At 37.9% G+C, this 27195-nt stretch overlaps 1 protein-coding gene across 3 annotated transcripts in view; it reads left to right on the top strand.

Annotated features, from left to right (window-relative positions):
* Positions 1-17018, top strand: part of celsr1a (cadherin EGF LAG seven-pass G-type receptor 1a) — a 306739-nt gene extending 289721 nt beyond the window's left edge. The window contains exons 30-36 of one of the 3 annotated variants that reach the window (XM_048610171.1): positions 940-1065; positions 3912-4006; positions 5745-5845; positions 6358-6528; positions 7540-7779; positions 9459-9732; positions 15583-17018. In XM_048610171.1, coding sequence (XP_048466128.1) covers positions 940-1065; positions 3912-4006; positions 5745-5845; positions 6358-6528; positions 7540-7779; positions 9459-9732; positions 15583-15607 — 1032 coding nt within the window. In that variant the 3' untranslated portion in view covers positions 15608-17018. Of the gene's footprint in view, positions 1-939; positions 1066-3911; positions 4049-5744; positions 5846-6357; positions 6529-7539; positions 7780-9458; positions 9733-15582 lie in introns of all 3 variants that reach the window. The other 2 variants (XM_048610170.1, XM_048610168.1) reach the window with 2 other exon arrangements.
* The last annotated feature ends 10177 nt before the right edge of the window (positions 17019-27195 follow it).

Raw genomic sequence — 27195 nt, 5'->3', positions numbered from 1 at the left:
GACAAACAAATATGGACAGTATGGGCGGAGGAAGGTGTTGACCAAACTCTGTTCAGTGGCACCTGTCCACGGGTTTTGATGAGGTGTCCCTCTTCCTCCTTCCAAGTCTTTCTCCACTCCAGTCTTCATATCCAAGTCTTTTGAATTATTTGCAGAAGATTCTAGGTGGTTGATATAACCATTGTTCAAATTCTCAGGCACTGATTAGAGGCAAAAGCTGATAGCAAATTGTGGGAGAGATCAGCTATCTTTCAGTCCTTGGTTGCTATAAAGAGAGATGCTGTCTCTTGTAGACAGGAGACCTTCTGCCTCTTCATTGTTCATGTACAATCTGTCCACCTGCTCACGTGTTGGGTCAGACAGGAGTTGTCATGCTAATGACTCCTGGCCTTCACAATGATTGAAAAACCAAACAACAGTCTGTCTTTGGGCATAGTGTGCTGTGAACACACACCCATGGTGCTATTAGGTCTCAAACATTAACTTCTGCTGCTTGAGCAAAGCAACAGTGTAAACACAACTCACAATGAGTTCCAGTAACTTGTTTTTAAAAATGAAGCAACATTTTCCACCGTCCTTGGCATAATGCAATCTTTTGTTCTTCCCCGTTTTGGTCCACAATCCAAACGAAAGAAAAAAAATGTGGTCTTTGCAAATTGATTCCATAGTTTAATATTTTATACACTTTTTAAAACTGAAAATCTCAACCATGTAATTTAGCAACAGATGAAAATAATATCAATTTCCCTTGTAATCACAAGATATCAATATGATAGCATGAATGTGTATATGCATTACTTTATCACGTTCAAGACTGAGGAGGAATTTTTTTTAATCCATGGATAAGAGCTATATCACAATATGAACAAGTGACCAGATTTACTTGTGAGAAATCTTTCCGAGATAACTTATTGTAAATTATTAGCTTTGTGATTTCAGGGTCTCTTCATTTTCTTCTGCCACTGTATTTTCAACGAAGAAGTTCGGAAAGGTCTGAAGAACATATTCACCGGAAAGAAGCAACATGCAGATGACACAGTACTGACCAGAACCACAGTTTTATCAGTAAGTTGTTGAAATATTGTTTCACACTTCCCTCATCTGAAGCACTGAAGCTGTATAATCCACGAACAAGTAAATTTATCTCAACATAGACAGTGGAGGTAATAGGGAGTTCAATTGAATGCCCCTGAAGATGTGTCTGGGTGATAGTAATATGCTGTGAACCGCTCATGTCGATAACATGATTTCTGCTTGGAATTGGCGCTAAGCATGCTGCTCATTGGCACAACACACAAGATGAGAGAGAGAAAGAGTTCTAAGGTTTCCTGACATGGCAATAGAGGAATTGGTGTAGAAGCAGAAAGGAGGAGAGATGTTCCATATCCACAGTATTCGGATATATTATATCCTCTTGGAAAATTCTAGTCTCTTATAGCTTTTATTAATTTCCTTCCATTAGGGTCAGCCAAGTTTGTTATTCCTATTATTCTTTGGTTCAGCATTTTGCATCATTGTATCTTAACTAAATTTTGACAGATGATTTTTGGCTGAATGATTGATCGAGTATTTCTCCCTTCGTAATTACAACTCAGCTGGATGTCATTTGAATTTTAAGAACATGAGAAGCCACATTTAAACATCCCCTATTGGAGAAGACTTAAGTCATTGGCCGTTGACTCCATGAGGTTCAATCTTTTGGTTGGTCATGCACACGTTGGCCCGTTGTTACATCAACCTCTCTTATTTAATGTCCTGAGGGAGGTGAATAACAACGGATGAAAGTTTTAACAACACTAGGCTCTGTGAAATTTCTCCTGAGGCCTTTGCCCAACCCAACGAATCACCCAAATATCATTCAGTAATTACAACCCACATTATTGAACCCTGACCAACTGCATTCCACAGATGGCATTTCCATTAGCCAAGCAACACAGGCATTACTGTGCTCCACAGAATATTCAATGGTTTATGTATATGCTAGTCCTTGCAAGTTTTAGTCAATTCTCGAATAGATATTCATCAGGCTGTTTTTTTAGTGTAGTTAATTACCATAGTGTTAACTGATCTTGTTTCAAATAGTCACTCGCCTGGAAGATGTAGATTTCTGCTAATCTGTGACCTCTCTCTTCAGGTTTGCTGATTTTATACTGGTGTCCTTTAGTTCAGTGCTCACCGTTCAGAACTAAAGGAGAAAGAATTGACTTGTATCCAACCTAGTCTTTTTCTGCATAAAATCAGTTTTAATTCCATAGCGTATACATTCAAAAGGGCAGTACATCCCATTAACAATAATATGCCCAAATGTGCACCACAATGTTCGAAAAGAAATCTTCCTGGTGAGTTTTGCAATATCTTGAACTGAGCCGAATATTGTTACTACTCAGTTAATTTTATAAGTGCTGCATTTATGCGGGAACTGCCAACCAACATTTTTTTTTTGTTTGGGGGTAAATTTTATATTTGTTCTCATGCTACTTGCTGAAGTATTGCATACTGCAAAGTGAGTTAATCACTTCTTCAAAACTTTCTCTGATGAGTTGGCAAGCATCAGAACAGTATGTGTTGTCAATAAAAATTACGATCACTTCTCTCTTGATGCCAACCAAAATGATAGAATAGAATTGCATCTTCTTTTGATCAAATTCAATTTTCAGTCACACCTCTAATATTGAGAAACTTTATAGCAGTAAAGTTAGGCAATTGTGGAAACAATCCATTGTTTATAAAACCTGACATGTCAAAAGAAAAGCATGTGGTGAGTGCTCATTGGTAGAGAGGTTACCAAACTTCTGAAAGCGGGTAGAAGGAAGAATTCTAAAATCTGATAGTGTTGTAAACTGATAGGGCAGGACATCCCCGGGGTGATGGTGGTGTTGCTGGGGGTATTGTGTATAAGGTGTGATTCCATAAGTATGACTCGGTCAGGCTGTTGTTTCACTAGGCTGTGAGTTTTGGCACTAACTCCTAGATGTTAGTAACGAGGACTTTGCACAGTTGACAGGGTTGGGTTTGCCATTGTTGTTTCTGCAGCCTGAGTCAAAGCCAGGTTTTATTCCTTTGTTGAGAATTTTTAGCCGTTGATACCGAGTGGCTTTCTTGGCTATTTCGAAGAGCAGTTCAGAGTCAGCCACATTGCTTTGGGCCTGGAGCCAGAAGAGGTAAAGATGGCAGACATTAATGAACCAGATGGGTTTTTACAATTGATAATGTTACACATTCATTGTTTAACATTTAATTTGAATTAATTTTAATTCTGCTATCAGCCATGGAATTTGAATGGTTGGAACAAAGTTATGTACATTTCACTGCTTAAAAGGTGCGAAAAAATCATGTTTTATTGTCTCGGCGCTACCCTCAGTGATCACTTTGTCATGTTGGTTTTGCCTTTTCTGTGCTTGTATGTCAGGATTTGTGGGTTAGCTTAGCACTGGCACACATAATTGCACCAGAGCAGCATCAGGGCCCTAAATCTCCACTTATTTTCAATAATGCAGCCCCTACCCGTTTCTAGCACAGAGCACTTAAATCAGGGCCTGCATGAAAATGCCAACAGACTGGCATCAATGGCAGGCACTCAATGCTACTTTTAATTTTGTCTTTTGGTCTTGCATCATGCCAAACCTGCTGTCAAAAAATGACATGATTAAGGCACCGATATCAGGGCCTGTGAATGACTTTCTGAATATTATGAATAGGATAGAACTAATGGTTCATTATGACAAATGGTGATATGCAATTCATGCTATGCAATTGAAGAGAACATCTATTAGTTCAGCAACACTTCAGTTCATCACAGGAAGTATCAAATGTCAGTGAGGTAATTAGATCATCCTGTTTTCAATAATATGCTTGGTGACTAAAAGGTGCTGGCTGGTTTAACATATCGCATTGACTGCACTCTCTTCCAGCGATCTCTCAACTGTAATAATACATACGTGGATGAAGGGCGAATGTATCGCACTGCTATTGGAGAATCCACCGCCTCCATGGACAGCACTGTCAGGTCAGCCAAGAGCCACAATAGCTGCATTGCTTCTAAACGCAGGTAATCAGGTGGCAGCTGCATGATTCTGCTCTATCCAGGCATACTTGTAATATGACCAATTGCATGGAATATTGCTATTGTACTCTTAATTTGCTTAACTTATGCTGCTTGCTGTCAAACAATGTTTCTTTAACATGCTTCCATTTGCCCAGTTTATAAATGCTTTTCATTCAACTAAACTCTTGCAGTCAGACGTTCAAAGTCACGAAAATATGATGACTTGGCACCAATCATCATTTGATGAGGTGTGTTTAATTTCTGGTTAAGTACTACCTGAGGCTGCATAAATCCACTTGGAGCTCTGACACCTAATTATTGAGTAACAGCATTATGAGCACAAGAGAGGCTGCTGAAAAATTTGCATGACTCCATACAAGACTCCTATGTATGATGAAACCATCCAGTAAAGAAACTGGAAAGGGTTGCATAATTAACTGACAAAAGATGGTGCTAGTTACCTTTATTTCTGAAGCATGGAATATGAAATCAGCCACTGGGAGGAGATGAAGAACTCCTGCAGCTAATTGATCGAAAACTACACTGTTCATGTCGATTTAGTGATTGTAATTCTTTTCCTTTTCACATTTTGAGCCATCACTGTCCCCACTCATTAGATTTATATCATTTTTCTCTTGTACAATGTATTCTTTGTTCACATTGATTTTATTGTCACATGTACAGAGATACAGTGAAAAGTGTTGTTTTGCAAGCTATACAGGCAGATTGTACCATACAAAGTGGATCAGGGTAGCAGAACAGAGTGCAGAATACGGTGTTACAGCCACGGAGAGGGTGCAGAGAGAGATCAGAATTAACATTTGAGAGGTCCATTCAAAAGTCTGATCGCAGTGGGGAAGAAGCTGTTCTTGAATCTATTTGTACGTGTATTCAAACTTTTATATCTTCTGCCCAACAGAAGCAGGTGGAAGAGCGTATAATCGGTGTGGGGTTGAGGGGGGTCTTTGATTATGTTAGTTGCTTTTCCAAAGCAGTGTAAAGTATAGATGGAATCAATGGATAAAAGGCTGGTTTGTTTGATGGAGTTGGCTGTGTTCACAACTCTCTGTAGTTTGTTGTGGTTTAGGGAAGAGCAGTTGCCATACCATGCTATGATGTATCCAGATAGGATGTTTCCTATGGTAAATCTATAAAAATTGCTAAGAGTCCTTGTGGACCTGACAAATTTCCTTAGCTTCCTGAGGAAGTGGAGACGTTGTGGTGCTTTCTTGACCATCACAACTTGTTCCCAGTTATTATAATTGTCCCAAGAAATAGTGGATAGTTTTTCATCATCACCTGAGTGGCCCATTTATCTCCGGCTGAATGAATACTGGATTTATATTTGTTTCCTATTTGGATAGCCATCAATCCCTCTTTAAGCAATGGAATAGAGTCCTCTTGTTGGTTTATGAAGATCAAGGTCAATGATCCTGGATCCTCCACCCTCTAATCCTTGTGTTTATTGGTCTAAAACTGCTTTTTGAGAATGAAAATACCCCTTTGTACTCCATTAGTGACCCTTCTCTCTGACATAATTTCCCTGCAAAGCGAAAATGTTTTCTTATTGCTTAGGTTTGTTCTTTCATTTACTCAAATAGGGAGGTGTTTGGCCTGCGAGCTACATTATCATGCCTCTGGTTTTGCTAATTTTGGCCAAGTTGTATTAATACTGAAGGTGTTCTTCTTCATTTCTCAGGGAAGAAGCTCAGAGAGTGAGTTTACTGTCAAGTCAAGCTGAAGGTGGCCAAACAGAACCAGATTCTTCAATATTCCACAAAAAAATAAAGAAACCTGATGGTAAGGCTTTTCAGATTCGTCAGTCTGTATGGGTTGTTTATACGTACATTTTTATTTTTATTTACAGGCTTCAACATTGATTAGTCATATTCTGAATCTAATCTTACTAATTTAGAATAAATACAAAGAATTTGAAGTACATCAGTAAATACTCCTTTCGCTGTCTCGTGATATCTGCGGCGATTTGTTTAAAAGTTGTAATAATTCTACAGTTTGGTCATCAGAACTTCATCTCGACGTATCAGCCCATATGCTTTGGGACCACTGCGTGTCCTTATTTATACAATTGTATTATAATTTCTAATGGCATTAGGGTTCGTGCTATGACCTTCTGGAGGGTGATTAACAATGGACTGTTTAATGGTTGAAGATTATCAGTTAGTTAAATAAAAATTGGAAGAGCTGCGGATGCTGTAAATCAGGAACATCAGGAATTATCAGTTAGTTGTTGCTATATGGGTTTCCTCTGATTAGATAAAGGATTTTTTTTTCCACTTGCTTGTAATTCCCAGAGCCAGATTCTGACTCAGATAGTGAGCTGTCGCTGGAAGACGATCACAGTAGCTCCTACGCTTCTAGCCATTCATCGGACAGTGAAGAAGAGGAGTTTCAAAGGGACCCCAAATGGAAACAAGGAGCACCTAAAAATAATGAAAACAATCCTATACACAGCACACCAAAGGGTAAGCTAAAATACAGGTAACAGTAAGAAAGATGTCGCACCTATTTTTGTCATATGTGTGGTTCCACTGACTGAGAGGTCTGCTTTTCAACGCAGGTAGCCATAAATGTTTCTCAGTCTGGCATTTGCTTTATTTATGCACAACTGAGTCAATCTAACCATTCTCTGATGGATTGAATTGGATGCAGTGTTGAGAGCAGAAATCTAACATTGCCCTCCTGTTAACTGATCATAAGAAATTGATAATCTTTTGAAACTCCATGGTCCAGAGGAATCCTATTCTAATCATAGAATCCCTACTGTGTAGAAACAGGCCATTTGGCCCAACACATCCACACGAACCCTCTGGACAGCATCTCACCCAGCCCCATCCCCTAACCGTTCCCTGTAACCCCACATTTCCCATGGCTAACGCATCCCTGAGCACTATGGGTAATTTAGCATGGCCAATCCACCTAACTTGCACACCATTAGACCGTAGGAGGAAACCAGAGCACCCGGCAGAAACCCACGCAGACATGGAAAGAATGTGCAAACTCCACACACACAGTTGCCTGAGGGTAGGATTGAACCCGAGCACCTGGTGCTATGAGGCAGCAGTGCTAAACACTGTGCCACCGTACCAGCATTCGATTTGAAGAGTAATTCAGATTCTAGACTTGCACTTTTGACAAAATTAATCTCTTATACAATAAGTATTTATAAGGAACATTTAACACCTAAACATGCCCATGGTACTTCATAGATGCACAGCCAGATAAAGATGAAGGCTGAAAGGCTGCATGATAAAAAGCAGATGTTAGGGTGGTAGCATTTGGTTCCCTTGATATATAATGCTTCGTTCTCTGGAGACCAGACAGATTTCTGTGTAACAGACAGTTTTATGGAAGTCCTCAGCCTTCATTTTGCTTGCCCGTTAAGCATGGGGTGGACATTCCTGACATTTTTGGGATTTTGCTTATTTCTAATTAAGCTTCAACATCCATTCCTCCCACCCAAATCCCACAAATAGGTGAGGCCATGCCCAATCATGTGAAGCGTTACTGGCCTGCAGAGTGTACAACAGCCAGTGACAGTGAGGACCATGGAACATTGGAGAAACTGAAGGTGGAAACAAAAGTAAACGTTGAGCTTCATGGAGAAAATAAATCAAATCACTGCAGTGACATTCCTAGAGGAGGTGAAGATGAGGAGAAGGAAAGCATATCTATACCTCACCCCAGTTCCAATCCACAGCCAGAGCAAAGAAAAGGCAAGTATTCCTCCATTCTGCCAGGTGTCTAGGTGAGATTTTTGTCCTCGTTTGATATGGAATGAATGGACTTTAAAAATACAGCTAGACAGCTGTTTGCAAAGGTTTCAAAGACAAGTTCATATTATTTTGAAGGCAATCCTCCGCAAAATATATCATATTTATAACAGTATCATGTTCAATTACTGAAAATTAAATGGAAGGCAAAAGAGACTGAGGACACAGGTTTGGTGTTTGAGCAGAGGATATATATTTAGTATCTTTGGAAATACAGTTACTCCAATTAATTTGCAAACAGAGCATTAGACAAGGAACTAGTTTGATATCTACACTGCTAAATATTGTTTGATAGGCAACTATCCTTTCTAGAACAGATCGAATGAATAGAATTCTTCTGTCTCTGCTAGTTGTAAGGATCCAATTTGAAATGAATAATCCGTTAACTATTTGAAATTATTGCAGCACTAAACACAGATTGAGGATGACTGCACCTGGTACAACAGTCTTCCACTCACAGAGACCAGTGTTTGCTTGGAGCTGGTGAACAAGTAGTTCAGGTGATTCACCAGCCAGTGTTCCTCGTGACCTCTCACCGTAAGGCAGCATCTGCCCTTTCCAGGGGACTGGAAAGAGAATAAGTGTGAGATGCAAGGAATCATGACAATTTAGGAATTTGTAATAAGCTGCTCCTCTCTTATCCCATACGAGGACATTGATGATGTGCTCACTAACATTCAAAGTGCTGGAGAACTGTTTGAAGGTCGAACTTTTGGTAAAGTTCACCACACAGCTGTACTACTTTCCTGTATGCCAGTTCTATGTAGGTGCCACCTACTTTAAAAACCTGCTCTTCAATCCAACAGTGATATTCATTACAGATAACCATATACTGCAGCAGTATTGTTAATATCAATTATTTACTCTGAAGGGAGTTTATCAAGGGAAAACCTTATTTATTTCAGATGAGTCTGATAATATTCCAATTGTACGGAGAGACTTTTTATGAAATTAGTATATAATTGTGTGGTTATACCTCACTGGGTGAATTGAGTACCAGATCCAAGGAACAAGTAGGGACCCTAACCAGGAAAAATAACAGAGAAACTTCTTGGGGCACATTTTGGTCTGTTTAAGCTTTATTTACAAAACGACATTGGACCAACGGTTTTACATATGGTTTGCTGAGAGGTCTTTCCTGCTTCCCTCAAAGAGAGTGATAAGCACTTCCCCAGTCTTTAAATTGATGCATGAACAGTTCTTTTGGTACTGATATTAAAGTTCATGTCATATGAATTGTTCTGAACTGGCCTAGTTACCCTCATATAAGGCTCTTACCGTGGCACCAATTAAATCCTAGGTAAGTTTGGTTACTGTGAAATTCAATTTGGCCAATTGGATAGAATCACATTTCTCACCATCTTATCATCTTTAGCGCATTGATTTGGCATTCACAAGATGAAAGTCCAGTCTTTCTGAATCACCGGTTTTATTATCAGTGCTGGGATTGCACAAAGAAAATGAGCTATTTTTAATTTTTTGTGATACTGTCAAAAGCTGCATCTCTGAATATTGATGCTTAAAAACACATTATTCAAATTAATTTGACGATGTTGATCAAACTTTATTTTAAAAATATTTGGCAAATTGTTACTGAATTTTGTAATTCTTTTTTATCATAGGTATTCTTAAAAATAAAGTCACATATCCACCACCTTTAAAAGAAAAGAATCGGATAAATCAAATACACAATGAACTTTCTAACTGTAAAGCAACAGCTATATCTTCACGAACTTCCTCAGTAGGGTCCAGTGACGGGACCCGCACCGGCGTGAGCGTATTGATAAAGCAGCCGAGCAGGCCTCAATCACGAGACCAGTTAAATGGGATGACGCCTATACCCATGAATATTAGAACAGGCACAAGCACAGTCCATGGAGACACTTCTGATTCAGAGTGAGTATGCTGGGCAAAATGGAATATTTATCCTGAGTTAAAGAAAACAATACAGCTTGGATCCTACCATTCTACTACGTAAGGAGGTTTCCCTTGTTGAAATATTAATTAAACAAAAGATACCAAAATCATCAGGTTCCTCAAACCCATTTTTTCACCTAGAACATGGTCACGTAATTTCTTTTGCCAGTCAATACCCATCGTCTAGTCCCAGTATTCACTGTGATAATCTTCTACTTTCTTACTTTTGTAAGTAAGTGTGAAGTCACCATAGCCCTACCAGACCATAGGGCTGTTCTCCTATTAGATGGAGATGACTGGTGATAGTTTTAACCTGAGGGTCACCCTGCCACAGGCGAGGGGAGAGGCTGGGAAGAAGGATCCTTCATGGTAACTCAAGCCAGTGTGGGAATTGAACCCTCCCTGTTGGCAACACTGCATCGCGAACCAGCCATCCAGCGAACTGAGTTACACCAGATCTCGTGAGGAGATTGAGATGAATCATTCAGTCTGATATTGCAATGAATGGATACATCTGCCGCAGACAAATTGATGAAGTTGAGTATGTCTTTCCCTTTTCTTGGTTCCCTCACCACCTGCTCAGACTAGCAGCTCTGTACGTTAGGACCTGGCCAGCTTGGTCAGCAGTGATGGTATCAAGCTGCTGTCAGTGATGGACAATGAACTCCCTCACCCAAAGTCTATTTTGTGCTCTTGCCACCCTGAGTGCTTCGTCCAAGTGGCCTTCAAAAGGAGGACTACCTTACCCACCGCCCACATGAAGTAGTTTATTTCATGGAGTCATTCAACACGAAAACAGACCCTTCGGTCCAACCAGTCCATGCCGACTATAATCCCAAACCTAAGCTCATCCCACCCGCCTGCACTTGGCCCAGATCCCTCCAAACATTTCTTATTCATGTAGTTATCTAAACATCTTTTAACTGTTGTATCAGTTGTGTAACTGGTGTAACTGCACCCACATCTACCATTTCCTCTGGAAGTTCATTCCACACACACACACCACTCTCTGTGTAAAAATAATTGCCCCTTAAATCTTTCTCCTCTCACCTTAAAAATATAAAAATATTTCATTTATGTTGAGAATTGTACATCCTCTTCCTAATGTTTTGCTTTCTCTCCCAGTCTATAGAAGTAACAAACACACTCATTCCTGCCTGCATCAGTAGCAGGGTGAGAAATGTGGTCTGCTGGGTGGGAATGCACCCAGTGTTTTTAGCCTCTTTATATCTCCTTGTTTAAGGGATTTCTCTGCTTTTTGTGTGTCTCCATTTGCACCACACAGTTCCTGGTCAAGAAGGTGCATAGGCATCTACCATAAATGGGCTCTACTTAGTCATTCATTCCCGTAAGACACATTTGGGAAATGATATCATGAAACACAACCACTGTCAGTTTTGGGAAAGCCGAACATTACAGGATTCTCCATCACAGTCTCCCGTGTTTCCAAATATTGGCATTTTCCTTCAGAAAAAAAGTACAGACTGCAGCAGGGGGAGATAAGAGAGAGAAAGTGAGTCAGAACTACAACAATTGAGCTCTTTACTTCTGACCCCGATCATAGCCAAAAGAAGCACTGAGTTGCAGTTCATAAAACAATTGTCTCTTAAAAGTGTCTCTCCTCAACCCTTCAGCATTCCCATATCTCTCTTTTCACTGTTTTGGTTTTTGTCCTTATCTATCCTTTAAAATATTGAAAAAGTATTAAATGTTGTGTTAGGCAACAACATATTTTTCTATTCCAGCACCTAATGTGTATTGAGCGCGCTCGCTCGGGTGTAATTTATCCCATACATGGTGAAAATTGTTCCAACACTTAAGAATATGCTCATATGGTATCACTTTGCTTTTGAGACTGTTTAAATAGACAACATAACACTTCTATTATTGATTAAGCAATCTATAATCAAAGGAATATGTTGAGAATGGGCTAATATTGCACACAGAAATTTGAGGGCATATTTTTTCTGGTGGATTGCAATTAGAATATTAATTATACTCATCAAATTTAAAAATACTGCTGCTTCATCATAAATATTGTGTTTGACTATACATTGGATGTGATCTTCGTGCAAAATGGTGACACCCATACAATAGCACTCTGTTAATATTCCAAAAATGTTTACCATAGTAATTAATCTTACTGTCTGTAGTTTTTCAATAATGCTGGTGTCTTAGCAACACAACTGAATAACCCCATTAAACCAAGCACCCGAAGGGATTTTATTTGTTATATAATTTCTAAAGTACCATGAGATAACTGCCAAAATTGTACATGCCTTGAAGAGATGTATGACTAGACATGCCATAAAAACCTCACAGACACTACATTCCTCAAACTGAATGGTCTGAATACAAGATCAGAAAACACCCTCTAGCTTTACTCAAGTAGTAGCTGGCTTATTTAGATTGGTTGCTCAGCTTTTGTGTGCTTGCTGCTGTTACTTTGTGTTATACTGTGAGGTGTAGATTCTCTTGGAGCAACAACCTGTCCCCAAGATTGCTCACTTTCAAAACAAAAAGACCTGCCTTTGATTTTTCCCTGTAACGGTATTAATCCTTCCTCATACACAATGCCTTCCCAATGTGATTTGTTTTTTTCAATTTTCTCCACCTTTTTATCCTACTCCTGAAGTTGGTGACTCACACTAAAGTACAGATTAATGAAGATGAACAACTGATTAATGTCAGCTATCTAGCTAGTCCTTGCATGTATGAGTCATGTCGGGGAATTTTGGCAGATCCTTCAGCTTTCTGCAAAGTATCTTCCTTCTTTGTCTGTTCGAAGCAATGATTCCTGCTGCAGTGTGGTGAATCCCAGCAACTCCACCCTCTCCCAAATCATGCCCAAGTATTTACTGTTCAGATTTAGTCCAAAACAGTGTGCATAGGCTGACTATTTTGTTCTTGAATGTGTCACAGTCATGCCAGTTCTGTCATTACCTGATTTACATGTTCACTTTCAAGCAAAGGTCAAGTCAGCAGGCGTGGGAACCCTGGCTAATTTTCCTCTGCCACAGAAATTAAATGTATCAACCTAAACATAGTCATCTTCGAAATAGCCAACTTGACACAGACTGGGAACGAATTTGCTGATCCCCCGGTCTACTAGTTGCACATTTCATTACAACCTAACCCATTGTTAAACTGAGCAAATTGTTTCTAATAAATGCAGTGTAAATGTACTGATGATATTTTAAGTTATTTTACTGTCTTTTCACATTAAATATACATTTGTATGATTTAACTAAATTTAAAGTATAGAAACTATTGTAGTAAATAGAGGTGTCTTACTTCTGTTTGGTGTTTGTTTAGAGAGAAAGGCCTGTTAGAGTCATAGAGCTGTTCAGCATGGAAATGGACCCTTCGGCCCAACTCATCCATGCCGACAAGATATCCTCAATAAACCTAGTCCCATTTGCCAGCAATTTGGCCCATATCCCTCTAAACCCTTCCTATTCATATACCCATCCAGATGCCTTTTAAATGTTGTAATTGTACCAGCCTCCACCACTTCCTCTGGCAGCTCATTCCATACACACACCACTCTCTGCGTGAAAAAGTTGCCCCTTAGGTCTTTTTTAACTTTTTCCCCTCTCATCTTAAACCTATGCCCTCTAGTTTTGGACTGCCCTATCCCAAGGAAAAGACCTTAGCTATTCATCCTATCCATGCCTGTCATGATTTTATAAACCTCTATAAAGTCACCCTCAGCCTCTGACACAACAAGGAAAATAGCCCCACCCTTTTCAGCCTCTCCCTATAGCTGAAACCCTGCAACTCTGGCAACATCCTTGTAAATCTTTTCTGTACCCTTTCAAGTCACAACATCCTTCCTATAGCAGGGAGGCCAGAATTGAACGCAGTATTCCAAAAGTGGCCTAACCAATGCCCTGTACAGCTGTGACATGGCCTCCCAACTCCTATACTCAATGCCCTGATCAATAAAGGCAAGTGTACCAAATGCCGCCTTCACTACCCGGTCTACCTGGGGTTCCACCTTCAAGGAACTATGAATCTGCACTCCAAGACCCGTTATTGATGAGCACCAGAAAGCATTTTTTTTCTGGTGAATTGATGTTGGAATATTAATTATTCTAATAATATTTAAAAATACTGTGTTCATTGTAAATGTTACCTATGCTACTCAACTCCTTGGTGTCTCCATCCTTGCAGGGATCCATCCGCAGCTTCATCCCTCTCTATCTCTGAAACCTCCTCCAGCCCCCAATCCTCAAAAATACCTCCACTCAACTCGTTCTGGCCTCTTGAGCATCCCCAGTTTTATATGCTTTAACGAAAAATGGGAGTCTCATCTTTAGTTCCCTAGGCCCCAAATCTGGAATATGCCCCTTTGACCTTCCCATTTAATTTCCTTGTTGAAGACGACCCTTAAAAGCTCCTTCTTTGAATGCGCTTATTGTCATCTGACTAATGGGACTCAGTGACATGTTTCATTTTATAATTTTGGTACAAATCTCCAGGGACCATTTTGTTAACGGTAAAGGAGCTACGTAAGTATGAATTGTTAAGAATGTTAATTTGAAAGTGTGCCACTTGCATGAAAGCATTCAAATCTTTTACATCAATTAAAGAAGACTAATTATTTATTCTGCAGACATCAGTAGACATAAGCATTTTCACTGCGATTCCCCATTGAGTTTACCACTGGGTTATGGGAATTTGAAGCAAAACTAGTAACATTTGGTGATTTGTTTTTGTCACAAACATTTTGCATGCATGTTTTATTTATGCAATGATGCAATGTATTTTGAGGCAAGTTATATGATTTTTTACATATTTTTATGAAAATACAAGAGATTTAAGAAATGTTTTCCTTAAACTGTTACTTTAATATAGTATGATGAATGACTATTTGACTAATAGTATCACACCAGTATATGTTCACTAAGCCTTATTAATGTGGAGAGGAGACCATCTAGATCTACATCTAATTGTGAAATCAAAATAGAAGGTGCTGGAGAAATGCAGCAGGTTTCATAGCATCTGTGGAGAGAGAAGCAGAGTTAACATTTTGAGTTCTTCATAACTCTTCTGGTTTGTTTGTGCTCATGGTGCTACTTCACTGTCACTGAAGAAATGTTTGATAGGAATTGTTCAGCATCATTTAGAATTGTGTTCATGTATTACAATCAGACGAAGTAACCATGGTGACTTGTTAATCCTGAAAATAATCTTCTTGTGCTGATCTGTTCTGAACATTTCTATATCTTGCACTCTTCATTCAAACAAAGTTGCCTCAAAACTGAATATATAATGCAAGTTGCATGCTACAGTAACTGTTAACATAAGAATTTTTGCAACTAAACCCTCTTTTTAATAATGATTTTACAATATAATTTATGATAATTACATAGAAATGCTAACAATGACTTCAGATGTTTAGGCTGCAAATAATAATCGAACCATGCATGAAATGAGAATAATTTTAATTTTATCTTCAATGAGTAAACTTAATTTGATACAAAAACAATTGCAAGTTTTAGTTTTGTCAAAGAAAGATAGGATTTTAGTAAAATTTATTAAGTCACATCATTCTAAAATCAGAATGCGAAATTTTAAATCTGGAATTGTACCAAAATACCCTAGAAAGTAATATAACAGTATTATTTGTCTTTATAAACTAACTTCACTGTTTCTCACACTTGAAAATGAGATTGCAAAGGACCTTTTAAACCTTCTTCCATGTTTCAGCATCGTAGTTTGAAGCTGCATGCTAATTCCAGTATAACCTTTCTCTTTAAAGTCATCTGTTGCTGCTACATAACCATGATTCTGCATGTCTCCCCTTCCTTTTCTCATGTCCAGAGGAAGTAATGAAACCTCAATCTGACCCATCAGGAGATCAGAAGAATGATTCGACCCACAAGGATTCTTGCCATTGGTGATCCCTGTTCCGATGTACCTCAGACCTCATCATTGGTGTGTTGGTGTTGTCTACACGAGTAGGATTTTCTTCCAGTCAGTGTCTGCAAATGGGAATTAAGACCCAGGAAATGAAGAAGGCCATATGATTATGGAACTGGAAGGACAGGTACGTGCGGCTTTCAAGGACACATTCAACTCGTGCCAAAATGTAGAACAGATAGGTAACCGCCGTGCAGTTCATCTGGATGTGGACAATTTTGATATATGGAGGAAATGGAAAAATCCCAAGGTAAAACCTGAAGTGCTTCCACTGCCTCACGTTCAGTCCTCTGGGTAGAATTGCAGCCGGCTTGATGGAAAAGCACTATCCTTCTACAATGCCTCAATGACGAATAGTTGGTCTCTGTATTGGCAGTGCCAGTAAATTGGTTTGAACAAAATAAGTCTTACATGTGAGTTGAACTGTAAGTCACAAAGCTGTTAGTCACATTGAATTCAGGCTGAAAGTGTCCTTCCATCTCATCATTTGCCTTTTATGGTGGGAGGGTATAGTCTTAAAATGAATGCCTTTTGTACAACAAAATTCTAAGATGTATAGATGCTTTTATATATTTTTAAGTCAAAATTTCTGAAGAACTCATTTGTACATGCTTAATTTGTTTTGATTTTGTTAATTTGATTACATGAGGTTTGCAGAATAGGTAAATCTTCTGACTTTTATAAAGACTAGAAGATTGCACGATTTTACTTGAATTTGGTGTGTTTATATTGTAAAGTCAACATTTTTCTATTAAGAGAAAGTTGTAACAATTTATAAGAGAAATAGAACTTGAATATGTAACTTTTAAGACAAACTTATTGGAAAATTTAGGAATCCAACATGGCCCATTTTTAGCTTAACTATGCACTTGAGCTTTTGTACTGAAACTTTCTGAAATTCACTTTTCATTCAAGCACCTATGTTGGTCTCCCAGGAAAATGGGAAGGGGATGTGAGGGAGAGTTCACCACAGTTGACCAGGAAGTGTATTTGCCAACCAATCTTGCTTGTTATATTTGGATACCTGTGAATATTTGGCATTATTAATACTCTAGATTTGATTTTAATTATTTTAGATACAACCTATTGGAACAGTTTGTTTGTATATCATGATTCACCTGCTGTAGTAAATTCTTCTAACTTTTATTTCAGAAGTATTCTTTAAACTTTTAATACAATTTTGGCTCACTTTAAAGCAAGACCAGATGTTTTTAAATTTTATGATGAAAACTGGACTTTTTTAAAAAAAACACAGATGTATGATATTTATTAACAAGCAAAACACTGGAAATACCATACAGAGAAACATAATTGTAAAATAAAGAGATTTTGACTTTTTCCATCTGCCTGTTGACATTTCTGACTACTAGTCAGTGCTGCGCAGGAAGTTTATAAACAGATAATAATGCTGTTAAGAGATGCAGCAATACTGATGCATCAGTGTGCAGGTCAGTGAGTTCTATATAGCAGATTTTTGATACAATGAGAACTAAGCAGTGTTGAGAGATTTTGAACTTTTGGAGAAAGAAAATTGAGCTTTTGGCATACAATTGTCAAAGTACCATTGGCAGATCTGCCCGGTAAAGATTTTCATATCAAGAAGTGATAAATAAATTGATAAAATTACGACTTTATCACATATTGGTATGAAAATCTTCAGTTTGGTTAAACTGCAAGTCTGTTTTCAAAGGACATGACAGACGTTTGGCTCTAAGGTGCAACTAATTAGTCAATTAATGGTCACTTGACAGCATCTCAAATATATAATATTTGTACAGACTGTAATCGAAACATTCAAAATACTTGATGATTTTCTTTTCCACAATGAAGTATTTATTTCTACACACTATATGGGGAAATAAATACATATTCTTTTGAGTTAAATGCATTCCACAATGGGCAAGCACCAGCACTGGTTGCTTCAGAGAGCATCTCATTGGTCTTTTGTCTTCTGTTCCTGATTCTCTCCCCGGTTAACACTGACCCAAATTCCTTTCACTCAAGCCAGCTGTAAGAATCCTGTGCAAAATCACATTAGCTAATTACGGCCTCTCCGATCTTTATTTGTTGCATGTTGTGAGAAATACTCCAAAGGTTTGTCAGATGGTTCTAACCTGTGTAGTATTTGCATTCCTGCTAATTTTCCAAAATAGATTATTAATGAATAAAATATGGCAATGAAATATATAAATAAATTGGTTGAAAAAAAGAATGCAAGTTTGATAAAAGAGCCCATTCCATATTTTGCTTTCCCGGCAACTAACCAAAATGCCCTTGAAGTTTTATCTTAATCAACATTTGGAAGCATAAGATGATATTAACTCTGTTGTCTAGTTTACATATTTTCTACCACCTAATTCTTTCCACTGGCCCAGAACAAATATCTGAGATTTACAATCTTTAAAATGGTTCAATGCTCCCTTTCTTTCTAAGGCAATTTGGACATTCAAACCGACAGCAAGAGTAGGCCATTTGCCCCCTCGAGCCCGTATCACCATTTATTAAGATCTGATTCACAACCTCTCATTCCTGCCTACTGCTGATGACCTTTCACCCCTTTGCTTACCAAAAATCAGTTCACTTCTGCCTTAAAAATATTTAAAGGCTTTTCTTCCACAAACTTAACAGGATGCATATTTCAAAGATTTTCAGCCCTCTGTGTGAAAACATTTCATCTCAACTCTGTTTTAAATAGGTGACCCCCTATCTATTAAAGAGTGAACCCTAATTCTAGCTCCTCCTTTAAAGAGAAATATTCACTCCCCATCTACAGGCTGCACTTTGTATGGGACTAAAGCTTACTTTTATAAGAGAGTTAACAAATATATATAGAAATTCCTTATTATTAATTTTCGTCTTTCTGGTTAGCCTTCTCACACTCTAATCTTTTTCCCTTTTATTAATTTCTTGGTCATTCTTTGCTTTTAATACTCTAATTTACTGATCTGCCACTTGTCTTTGCACCATTATTTGTTTCTTTTTCTTTTAGTTTAATACTATCTTTAATCTTTCCAGTCAACCTCCATTGGTGGGTCCATCTTTGGAATCCTTTTTATTTGTTAAAATTCTTTTAACTTGTTGAAATATATCTATTCAGTGTATTTTGAAATATCTTCCTATATGCCTGCCATTGCATTTCTATTGACCTGTTCTTCAGCCTAATTCGCCGATTCATTTTAGCCAACTTTGCTTTCACTGTTGCATCACCATTCTGAGATGAACATGCAAGTATCAATAGGAATTTAGCATTTGACTTGTTCTGTTATTTCATTTCAACTCACTGTTGCTACTCTCCCCTGATTTCATTGTTCCCTCATCCTCCTTCAAACTTCTCTTGCATTTACACTCCCATATCATGTTCATGGACACTCCCCTTACTAATCCATGGCCTTGATCTTTAAAACACCCTTGACAGAATTCTTCCACTAGTCACTTGAACTGTACTTTCAAATTCCCAAATGCCTAGCCTTAGACTTCCATCAGCCATGGTATTGCTGCAGCAAACAGAAACGGGGTGGGGGTGGTGAGGGATAAAATATTCTCAGTCTAGTCTATGAGAGGCACAGGGTAAAGGGAACCATCCAGAGCACTCTCTAAAAGGGTCTTTTCTTACATTGTTGAAACGCCAATTGTCTATGTTTCATGCCTGAGGGCAGCAATGTAAATGAGTGTGGATAATAATTTTGAAAATAAGAAATTGCAAACATAAAAAGTTTTACCTGTATTCAGTTAATTCATAAGTTGCTTGGTATGTACTTATTTTCTCCTACTGGGAAATATTCACTGGACTGGATCTCTTCTGGTCGTTAGTGAACAATAGACTGTGGGAACCTGCCAACAGCCGTCAACCTTTCACTTTATCTGATAAGGACATTTATGAATCTTGGCTCTTCTTGCGGGATTTCTGAAACCATTCAAATGAAGGACGGTACATCATGAACAAAATTATTTCCAGCCCAAAAAATAAAGATGATGATGCGAATGATTCCATCAACTCCAACGTTCATATGAGTATTCTGTGTATTTCGATTGTGACTGTGCATCAGTGAAAGAAGTATTTTTTGTTTACAACAGTAGGGAGCTACTTTTCCCTGTGAAATTTAAATCAAAATGATATTAGAGCCTTCATGAAGCAGTGTACAGAGGTAATAAGCTGTGAAATGTTAGACTTCTGTATCAGGTTTCTAGAGCCATTTATACGCCAGTCAACGTGTTAACAAAAGTCTCTTCTGCATTCTTGTATTTCATATTGAAATCTTTGCGCAATTTGCCTAATCTTCTTTTGTGTTGGTGCACAAAGCTTACATGGACCCACCTGTATATGACCTTTTTCTATCTGAGAGCTATTACTACAGTAGATATTAACAAAGGTACCTGTCTATTAAAGATCTTTAGGGAGGTAATAGCTGGTTAAGAATGATTCAAGCTGCAGTTTTAAATGCATTGCTATGGTTTTGCTGATGTTTTATTGTGGTGAAAATGAAATCAAATTGAACCAAATAGCAAAACTTATCTCCTAATGGTACTGATGTATTTTTACAATTTTATTCTTTCCACTTTGTTTGTTGTTTTTGTTCCTCCTTTTGTGTCTTCCCGTTAGTATCCTGAACTCTCTAGAGATATTGATTGTTCGATCTTGTAACAAGCTTTTGCCAGCAAAATTGCTAGGATGAACCTTTTGATCTTCCTGTCGCCTTGTGGGAAATGCAGGGCAAAATTGGCCTGATTAAAAATAACAATGGTAGAAAATAATGGACTCCTGCTACACATATTGGTCTTGGTTGATACTTGAACAATTATTCAACTTTACTCTTTAGAATTTAAAACAGATTATGTATTTAATTAATTAAATATATTCCATACCCTGTGAAAATAGTGCTGATTGTAGTAAAGGAAACCTTTTCAAAGGTTTGAGGCAGATCTGCATGACCCAGCTTCACTTCATTTTCTAAGAATCTAAATGACAAGTTTCTTATTTTTTCACGTCCTGATTTGTTATTCTACTTCTGCTCTGTTGTGAGATTTATGCCCACTTTGGTACACTTTATTGTTTATGGGATATTGTTTAACCAGCACTTATAATGCAAGGCTCCCAGAAGCAGGTTAAGAAGTGCTCCTTTGGCTACTTTCCATTATTTGTAAAAGGTGGCTTAAATGGGTCATTATCATTCTACACTCTGACAAACAAGCAGAAGACCATATCTCTGTCTCCACCTCCCCCCCACAAGTGTTCTGGATCGTGACTAGATCAAGATCAATTAGTTAAGTGGATATGATCCAATGTGACAATGGACACATTGCATCAGTCACATAAAAAAGTCCTGTAATTGACGTGTTCCTTCCTGATTGTTTGCATCTAAATTAGTTCCATCTTGGATTCTGTGGATCCTGGAAGTTGTCTGAGCCTCGTATCTTTGTGGAGGTGACTCACACTGCCTTATATTTACTCAGACAACTTAGAAAAAAAGTTGTAACCTGGACATGTGCCAATACTGCCTTGTGATCTGAAAGTAATATCTTGTTTGTTTTGCATGTGTACTGCTCAGTCTCTCCCAATGCAGCATGAGCAAAAATACTGTGAGGCAAAGCCTGATACAAATGATAAATCTACAATAGAAATCATAAGACATTTGAGCAGTAGGCCATTCAGTCCATTGAGTCTATTCTGCCTTTCAATGAGCTCATGGCTGATCTGATAATCCTCAACTCCACTAACCTGCCTTTTCCCTTTAACCCTTGATTCCCTTACTGTTTAAAAATCTGTCCATCTTAACCTTGAATATACTTAACGATGCTTCTTCAACAGCACTCTGCAGTAAAGGATTTCATAGATTCAGTTCCCTCTGAGAGAAGAAATTCCCTCTCATCTTTGAATAACTGGGTGACTCCTTACTCTAGATTGTGCCTCTCGTCCTAAACTCTCCCACAATAGAAACCTGAGCATCTAACCTGTCAAGCTCCTAACAATCTTATATTTCAATATGATGATCTCTCATTGTTCTAAATTTCAGTGAACACTGACCCAACCTACTCAACCTCTCTTCATAAGAAGATCCCCTGATACCCAGGATCAACCTAGTAACCTTTTCCAGTTTATCTTTCCTTAGATGCTGTTCAAAAGTACAAAGTGTACAGTTCAAAACTCTGTTCACAGCATTCTAGATGTGGTCTTTCTCGTCCCTTGTATTGTTTTAGTAAGAGTTCCCTATTTTTATACTTCATTCCATTTTAACTAGAAGGCAACATATTATTTGCCTTCCCTATTACGTGTTGAACTTGCATGCTAGCCTTTTGTGATTTATGTATGAGGTCTCCCAAATCCCTCTGTGCTGCAGCCTTCTCCATTTAAATTATATTCAGCTACTTTATTCCTCCTGCCAAAGTGCATAATATAACATTTTCCACTATTTTATATTACATCTGCCAAGTTTTGCCCACTCACTTAACACGTCTGTATCTCTTTATAGACTCTATCAACCTTATAATTTGCCTTCTCATCTGTTTTTATGTGTCATTTGTGAATTTTTCCATAATGTGTTGACTTCCCTCATTCAAGTCATGGATATATATTGCAAATAACTGTGGCTCCAGCACTGATCCTTGTGGTACTTAACAAGTTATGGGTTGCCATTCTGAAAATGCCTTCTCTATTCCAACTCTGTCTTCTAAAAGTTAGACAATCCTCTATCCATGCAAGTATATACTACCCCCAAACACCATGGAGCTCTTATTCAGCTGCCAAACATGTATTACTTTATTTGGAAGTGAATTACATCTACTGTTTCTTTCTTCCTCAAAGAATTCTAATAAATTTATCAAGCATGATTTCCCCTTCATGAAGTTGTGCAGACTCTGATATTAGGGTCTTCTTCCATTAGTACTCACGCAAAGTGTTTATTCAATTCCTCGGCAATTTTCTGGTTCCCCATTAAGGCTCCAGCCTCCATCTGTAAGGAGCTGTTCACTTTGATCTCTATCTTCCTTTTTACCTATTTAAAGAAGCTGTTGCTGTCAATTTTGATATCGCTTGTTCATTTACCCTCAAAAGTTTATTCTCTCACTCTTTACTATTTTTTGTTATCTTTTAAAATTTTTCACACTTCCAGATTAGCACTACTTGTTACCACATCATATTTTCTTTTTCAATTTGATGCAATTCCTTAACTTTCTTGGTTACCTGTGGTTGCTTTATTTTATTTTTCCTTTGGATATCTTTGTTGAGAGTCATGAGCTGTTTTCTTAAACCTCTGACATTGTTCCTTAACTGTCTGTTCTGCTAAAGTCTTTTCCCAGTGTTGTCTGAACCCTCTAGGACCTGTCAGACTCTTCAACTAATAGGTTATAGATGAATTTGCTCAGGTATCCCACAATATCAGCATTGTCAAATTACTACAGACACAAGTTGGTACCGATGCAAATTGTCGCAACTTTATTAAGGAACAAGTAACAGTAAAACTTTAATATTAACAAAACCATTCCTAATCCTGCCCAACCTCCTTTGTCATTACAATATTTCCCAAAGTCTCTTGTAAATTTAGTCAGGTTCAGTCAATCTTTGCCTTTGCTACACTGGTCACTACTTCTTCATCTCCAGAAGGTCCAGTTGATCCATCTGTAGGTAAGCTCTGTTTTTCATACATTTTTGGATGGTTTGCACTGTGTCTAGTTTCTGGGTTTTCAAATTACAGAGCTTTACTAGGCCAATGTGTCCCATACCCAGCATCCCATGCTGTTTGGCCAAGTTGGCAATCTACTTGTGTTTTAGCACCCATGAGATGCTACACCAGTCTGTTTCCTAATTCTTTTTTCATTACCCTTACTTAGGTTTAGCATAATTGTTTCAACCCAGGTTTCTTGCTCTCAAACTTAATGCTAAATTCTCCCGTCCCAGGAGATTTTTTTACCATTGAAATCATTTATTAAATGCCTGATCCCTGGTGGGATCCACAACACATTGTTCCAGGAAACTGCTTCACAATAAAGTGAGTACACAAAAAGACAGTTCTGATTGGACTCCTAATTCAAACATTGCATGATTGCACAAAAATAAGATGTAAAGTAAAGATGTGCCACACCACCATGGTGGTTCAATTTACTAGATGTTATTCGGTTGCTCTTAAATGCTAAAGGAACAATTTCAATATTGTTGACACAGTCATCACAGCCTTGCTGTTTGATAAAATCAATCCCATTCCTCTACCAGCACATTTTTCATTGGCCGCCTTGTTTGATAGTTTCAGACTCAGAAATATGGTTAGAGCGTGTGCGCATTTACAATATTGCCTGAGCTTTGGAAAATACATAAGATTTGCAGGGAGCTGACCAAGGAGCAAATAATTCAGTTGTGATGTGAAGTAGTGCAGACATAAAAAAATTGCTTTCATTGGGGTAAGTAGGTTTGGGTGGGAAAATGGTTCAGGTTTTCAATTTGATGCAGGTTGTTGGCAGTGTTTTGGAGTTATTCTTGAATTGCCTTTGACACGAGAGAAAAGACATCAGTGTGAGAGACGAATATTGTATTTACAAGTAAGCAAAGAAGTAAGTCATAATTTTAAAATTACTTTGTTTTATGATAATTGGTTGCTTATGATGTAAGAAACTGCACTTCATATGGTAAGATTTTAAGTGCAGAAATTGCTGTGCAGATTTTCAGAACATTAATGGTGGCAGTGTAAATGTAGAGAGCCAAACAAAAAGTAATGTTAAATTTGTAGTTCTTCATTAGACCTCAGTTGGAGTATTGTGCTTTAAGTACTTCAGTTTTAGGAAGGATATAAAATGATGGAAAAGCTTGCGCGGATTCATTAGGCTTGGGATGAGTCCACTGTTATGGGTACAATTATACAGAGACCTGAGGAATCAGAAATTTTCTTTTACTAGATCAGCACTCCCTCTAAATCTAACAGGCCCACCAATGAGAAATGAAAATTAGACCTGACAGAAGGAAAGATTAATAACAAGACAGAAAAGGAAAGTAAGACTGAGTTATTTCAAAGTGCCCTTCTCACCAAGGATTCCATCATTTGACACACAGACAGGATACTGTACATGAATCAATAATTTTCATCAGTGGTTGGGTATTTTCCAACTCATGACATATAGGACCCAGTAAATAAGTTCACAAGAGGTGACTGTCATGGGATTGATGTTCCACATACATACAAAAGTTTGTTTTGCAAGGCAACTGCAGTCAATTTGACCCTTGTGTGGAAGTATTCCAGTTAGATTTCCACTTCTCTTTGTATTAGAACCATCAAATCTTTTCTTTTTCTCAAATTTAAAACAAAAATAATTGAGTGTGCCTTGAGTGAAGATATGTGTGTGGATCATCCATGTGGGCAAGATATTGGCCAGAAACTGGCTGTTTTGGATCTACCTCTCCTATTACTATTCTTGCTTTCAGCTGGCTGGGTGTTCGTCAACAGTCCCAATGGATTCGGCCACTCGCTCACCAATGGATCCATCAAAGCTGTTGAAATACTCATCCAAATCTATGAACCCCAGCGTTGAATTCATTCAATCATTCACAACTTCCCTCCTCCTGTACTAACCTGTACTTATTCCAGTCACCTATCATATTTGCACTCACTAACCTTCACTGGCTCCTCGTGCCGAGCATGTCATTTACAAATCCTTGACCTCACCTGCAAATTTCTCTAAAGGCCTCAACTCCGTCCCATCTTTGAACCATTCTCCAGTCTAATATCCTCGCTTTGTACCCTCTTCACTGTCCAGTTGTGCATTTTTCTTCTCTCCTTCCATTCCATCACTGGTACCAGAGATTGCAGTGCCTTAGCTATTGCACTCAAGAATTCTGTTCATACCTTTCCACCTGGCTAAATGCTTTTCTTTCAAAAGTCTACTTAAAAGCTATCATCACATGTCTAATATTCTCTTGTTCAATGAGTCTGGCCCTCATTTATGAAATTCCACAGCACTAAATGTGAAGTAGTGTAGACATAGCTGGTGTCATGAACAGACTACATTCTTAAACCAATAAGATCATCACAGCACTAAACTGTCATCATTAGACATATCACCATGGAGGTTGACTAATTCCAAAAGACCTAATTTGTCCCAAGGATTGTTACTACCTTGACATTGCTTCAGCAATGAATCCGACCTTGGTAACTCATCAAATAGGAGATTGTGGGGACAAGCTCAAATTTTTACCAATACGTAGCTTCGACTAGCACCAACAAGAAAAGCAACTGCATCTGCTATCTGTGCATTAAAGTATCAAGTGACGACACAACATACATGGCACCTTTCAACACACTGGAATCTCCCCAGGCACTTTAAAGGAGCATTTTATAAAACAAAATATGACACCAAGCCACAAAAGGCAATACAGGGTCAGGCTTGGTCAAAGACGTAGGCTGTAAGGGATGTCTTAAAGGAGGAAAGTGAGGTGGAAAGGTATGGGGAGGGTATTCTGGAGTTTGGCATTGGAACATTCTAAAGGTATTTTTTAAAATTAAACTTTGCAGGGATATCAAATTCTTTTTAGCAATTGCCATAGGTAACATTGATTTAGAACAGATTTTTTTTGCGTATACTATAGATAAAGTTTTGTTGATTTTAACTGAATTTTTTTATAACTGAATTCCTCTTATCTGTTACTGCATCATTCAACAGAGCAAAGGATTATTCCAATCTGAAATTGTTACTGAAGTCTCAGAAATTTAAAATATGACTTGTACTGCTTTTTGGCAATCTTTCAGCCAACAAACGGCAAGTTGAGAGTTAAGGCATTTAAACAGTCTACAATTATTGAAGAGCTTTGAGAAATATGCAGAATGGAGACTGACTGACACAATGGTACAGCAATACTGAATATTGTTTAGCAGCAATATGCAGTGACCGAGCAGCTGAACTTAACCAAATACATAAGAACAGTGCTATCCCTAAGAGTCTCAAAGAATAGCAGCAATAACAAAAAGGGAAGAAAGGATCATTTACTCATTTACATATAATTTTAATTGGAAATACTGTTCAGTTTTCAGCATTTTTTAAAGGAAACTTTTTTGCCTATTCATTTGGGTTTGATCAATATAAAACTTCACAATTTGACTTGTACTAATTTATCCTGTTAAAATTCAAGATTCAAAGTAATCATTGTGTTTATTCAGTTTCTTGATAAATCAATTCAACAATCTTTATTCATGTGTCCTGCAGGAATCCTGCATTTCAGTTTGGAACTTCTTTACCAGTGCTAAATGAACAGTTCTGATGAAATTATAAAATGTTGTTTTATCTTCCAGATATCTCAAGACAATAAGATGAACAAAAAATCCTTACTACAGCTTATTTTAATAATAGCAATGGATTAAATAAAAATGTTCTGTGCAGAAAAAGCAATGCCTTAGAGCAGGTTTGTAAAGACAGGATTTGTCACGCAAATCATTTAATTATGGTTTGTTCAGCATTTTATTATTTTTTCTGCGTCACATAGGAGCGAGACAGCAAAGTCACTAGCTTTTGTGATTACAACTAAAGATTTAGGGAAGTGAC

The sequence above is a fragment of the Rhincodon typus genome, chromosome 22 (genome assembly GCF_021869965.1).
Source record: "Rhincodon typus isolate 14 chromosome 22, sRhiTyp1.1, whole genome shotgun sequence".
NCBI lineage: Eukaryota > Metazoa > Chordata > Chondrichthyes > Orectolobiformes > Rhincodontidae > Rhincodon > Rhincodon typus.
Note: the sequence above shows the minus strand (reverse complement) of the source record. Positions and strands in the feature narration are given on the sequence as shown.